This window comes from Dipteris shenzhenensis, chromosome 6, assembly GCF_047967505.1.
Source record: "Dipteris shenzhenensis isolate YYH24624 ecotype China chromosome 6, Dip_SZ_1.0, whole genome shotgun sequence".
NCBI classification, from domain to species: domain Eukaryota; kingdom Viridiplantae; phylum Streptophyta; class Polypodiopsida; order Gleicheniales; family Dipteridaceae; genus Dipteris; species Dipteris shenzhenensis.
The window spans coordinates 9,290,720-9,293,562 of record NC_141601.1 but is presented as its reverse complement, the minus strand read 5'-3'; the positions used below and the strand labels follow the sequence as shown (position 1 = coordinate 9,293,562).

At 47.0% G+C, this 2,843-nt stretch overlaps 1 protein-coding gene across 1 annotated transcript; it reads right to left on the bottom strand.

Moving 5' to 3' along the window:
• Positions 1–352: 352 nt before the first annotated feature.
• Positions 353–1,918, bottom strand: LOC147900748 (aquaporin NIP1-1-like). Its single transcript, XM_087375733.1, has 5 exons — positions 1,649–1,918; positions 1,337–1,561; positions 964–1,164; positions 665–726; positions 353–584 (listed from the first exon to the last, which is right to left on the bottom strand). Exons 1-5 carry the CDS (start codon positions 1,916–1,918, stop codon positions 353–355), a joined length of 990 nt encoding a protein of 329 aa, XP_087231859.1.
• Between the last annotated feature and the right edge of the window lie 925 nt (positions 1,919–2,843).

Sequence of the window (2,843 nt, the reverse complement as noted above, 5' to 3'; positions counted from 1 at the left end):
AAATGATGGAGATAGAGAGATCTTAAAGCAAGTGTGTGTACACAATTATAGCAAACATATATAGTAGTACATTGGTGATATAAGAACAAACTCCTTGGTAGCAATAATTTACATCTCATGGTTTTGGGGTCTAGTAATGTAGGTCATTTTAACCTATACACCGATACGTCATGGGAATTTAGTCCACTATACACCAAAATTTGGGAACTTCATGTTTGGGAAGTTGGAGGAGCTAGCATAAAGGTGGGGTACGGTGCCGAAGGTCCCGATCGATTTATGTGCCCCTTGGAACAACTTCCCAAGGTCTCAACGGGGATGGAGAGTAGAGATGATGTTGAGGTGCTCTTGATTATCAAGACCTGAACAAAGCGTTGACAAAGGTTTTTGAAGGTGCTTGTGGCTCCTGTTCCAACATCATCTTCATCTTGGGAGGTTCCGGCAATCGAATGGCGTTATAGATCCATGCACCCAAAATCGCTCCAAGCACTGGGCCGGTTACGTATACGTACAGCCATTTGTAATTCCTCGCTATCACTGCTGGTCCGATCGACCTCGCCGGGTTCATTGATGCTCCGCTCAACGGCCTGCACAAGCAACACTCCACAGTTTCAGTCGTCTGGATGCAAAACATGCTACTCCAAGCAATACAATCACTCGTGCTTACCCTGCATACACCCCATTTAGGGCGATCGTTGCCCCTATTGCGATTCCAGCAAACTCTCCCACCTGCTCAGTCCGATCAGTAAGCTCTGGATCAGTATCGATGCTTGTATCCAGAGCAATTTCTTAGTTAGCCATCTCATGAAGATTAGTAAGCTATAGATGTTTGCATCCGGAGCAATATCATTCACCCCAGCATGCGCCTCAGCATTGCAGGCTGCCCAATCTATCAATAGAGCTTTAAACGGGAAGATCATCAAGGGGTCGAGAAGATGCCGCAAAGAATGAAAATTCTTCGATTACCGCTCGAGAATCGCTGGCGACCCCCGAGATGACGAACATGAGGATGAAGGTGATGATGGCTTCCACCACAAAAGATTGGAGCGCACCATCTGGAGGCTGGTTGACGGCCAGCCCTACTGCTTTTGCGTCGTGGAGGATGTAGCGAAGAGTAAAGGATGCGAAGGCAGAGCCTGAAACCTGAGCGATCACGTAGGGGAGCACCTGTCCACAGCAGCAGTCGAGATTTCATCCTAGTACACGTTCATCCACAATCCACATGCTCTCTCTCTCTCTCTCTCTCTCTCTGGCTGTGCTTTCTCTCTCTCTCGTTTGCAATCCTCCACTCTTCTGCTGAGAACAGATTTACCGATGCAGCATTAATCGAATTGCTTGCCTCTATCCATGGAAACCTCCCAACTGTCGCAAATGCAAGAGTCACCGCCGGATTTATATGCGCTCCGGAGACGTGTCCCGTTGCGTATATCATTATCGTCACCGCGACTCCAAAGCTCGTTGCAATCGCTACATGGGCAATGTCCCCGCCGTGCATCTGATCCACGATTATGGATCCGCACCCGGCAAGCACCAGAAAAAATGTCGCAACGAGCTCAGCTATCATCTGCCAAGAAGCTTGCGATTGTGACTACCATGTCGAATTGGACTGAGAAACGAGCTTTTTGCCCTGCATTTATAATTCTCATTTTACCTTCTGAACTAGAGTTGTTTTAGCGGTAACGGCCTCCATAGACGCACTCATCATTGTGCCGGAGACTTTGCCTGACTCCATGATTGAGGCAGAGTCCATTTTCAAGCCCTCGAGCTCAAACATGGAGCTCTTTGACTCATTCGTTGGGCTCCTAATCGACTGACTCTGGAAACCGACGAAGTCGAATCGCATCTTGCCCGGAGACATGCCAGCAGGCGCTGCTCGCAAGTCAAAGGAATCCTGAGAAGTGCTTCTGATTTCTTCATTCATTTTCGCTGCCATCGACTTCATATCTGGCAATAGCTCGATTTAACATACACTAATGGATCATACCGACGGAGCTCATCAGCTGGCTAGCATATCTCGAGCAGCAAGCTCTGTCGAGCAACAAGCGATCTTGATCACGATTCATGTAATTCTAGCTAGTTTTTCAGCTCAACCATGCAATTCTGTTAATAACACAGCCATGCAATCTCAGTCATGAATTAAGCTTTCACCCGGTTATCAGAAGTTTCGGTGCTAACAAAATTAAACATGGAATTTCATTCACAAATCTTTGAGGACGAAACTAATAGTTAACTTACTCTCAGGAGTGCTTAAAAAAGATGGAAGCCGACAACCGTCCCCAGCCAGCAGATCACCAAGAGAACGTTGGCAGCTCCATGATGGTGGCCGAAGTGCTGGGAGTCCTATTAATCCAGTATGGAAACAAAGAGAAGCTTCTTTGTAAATACCGAGAAGCCAACCCGAGAATAAACATACAGAATTGAATGCGGTTACCTTGTCCAGTGGAACCACGCCAAAGGGAGGAGAATCGAGGCCCACGTCTCATCGGTTGCCTGTGACGTTGATTTCCGGTGCTATCAGTATCAGGGAAGCGGCTAAATACGTCATTGGTCCTGGCCGGCAATTAGTCCTAGTAGTGCTATAGAGTAATTTTGTTGGCCTGCTCTGAATATTTTGGATAGAAGGAGCTAATTCGCTAATCTTCTTTCGCTGCCATGAGGATATTCCAATAGACTAGCTGCATGCACAGATGGAACTGATGAACATAATTGGAAGCCGCTACTACTCTTTCTCATTCTTGTTAGCGTGGCTGTATCATAAGCGCAAACTCAATGACCAATGTCACCATCCTGCCGTGATTAAGACACCCTGGCCCAGCATCCTAGGAGCACTGATAGAAAACTTTACA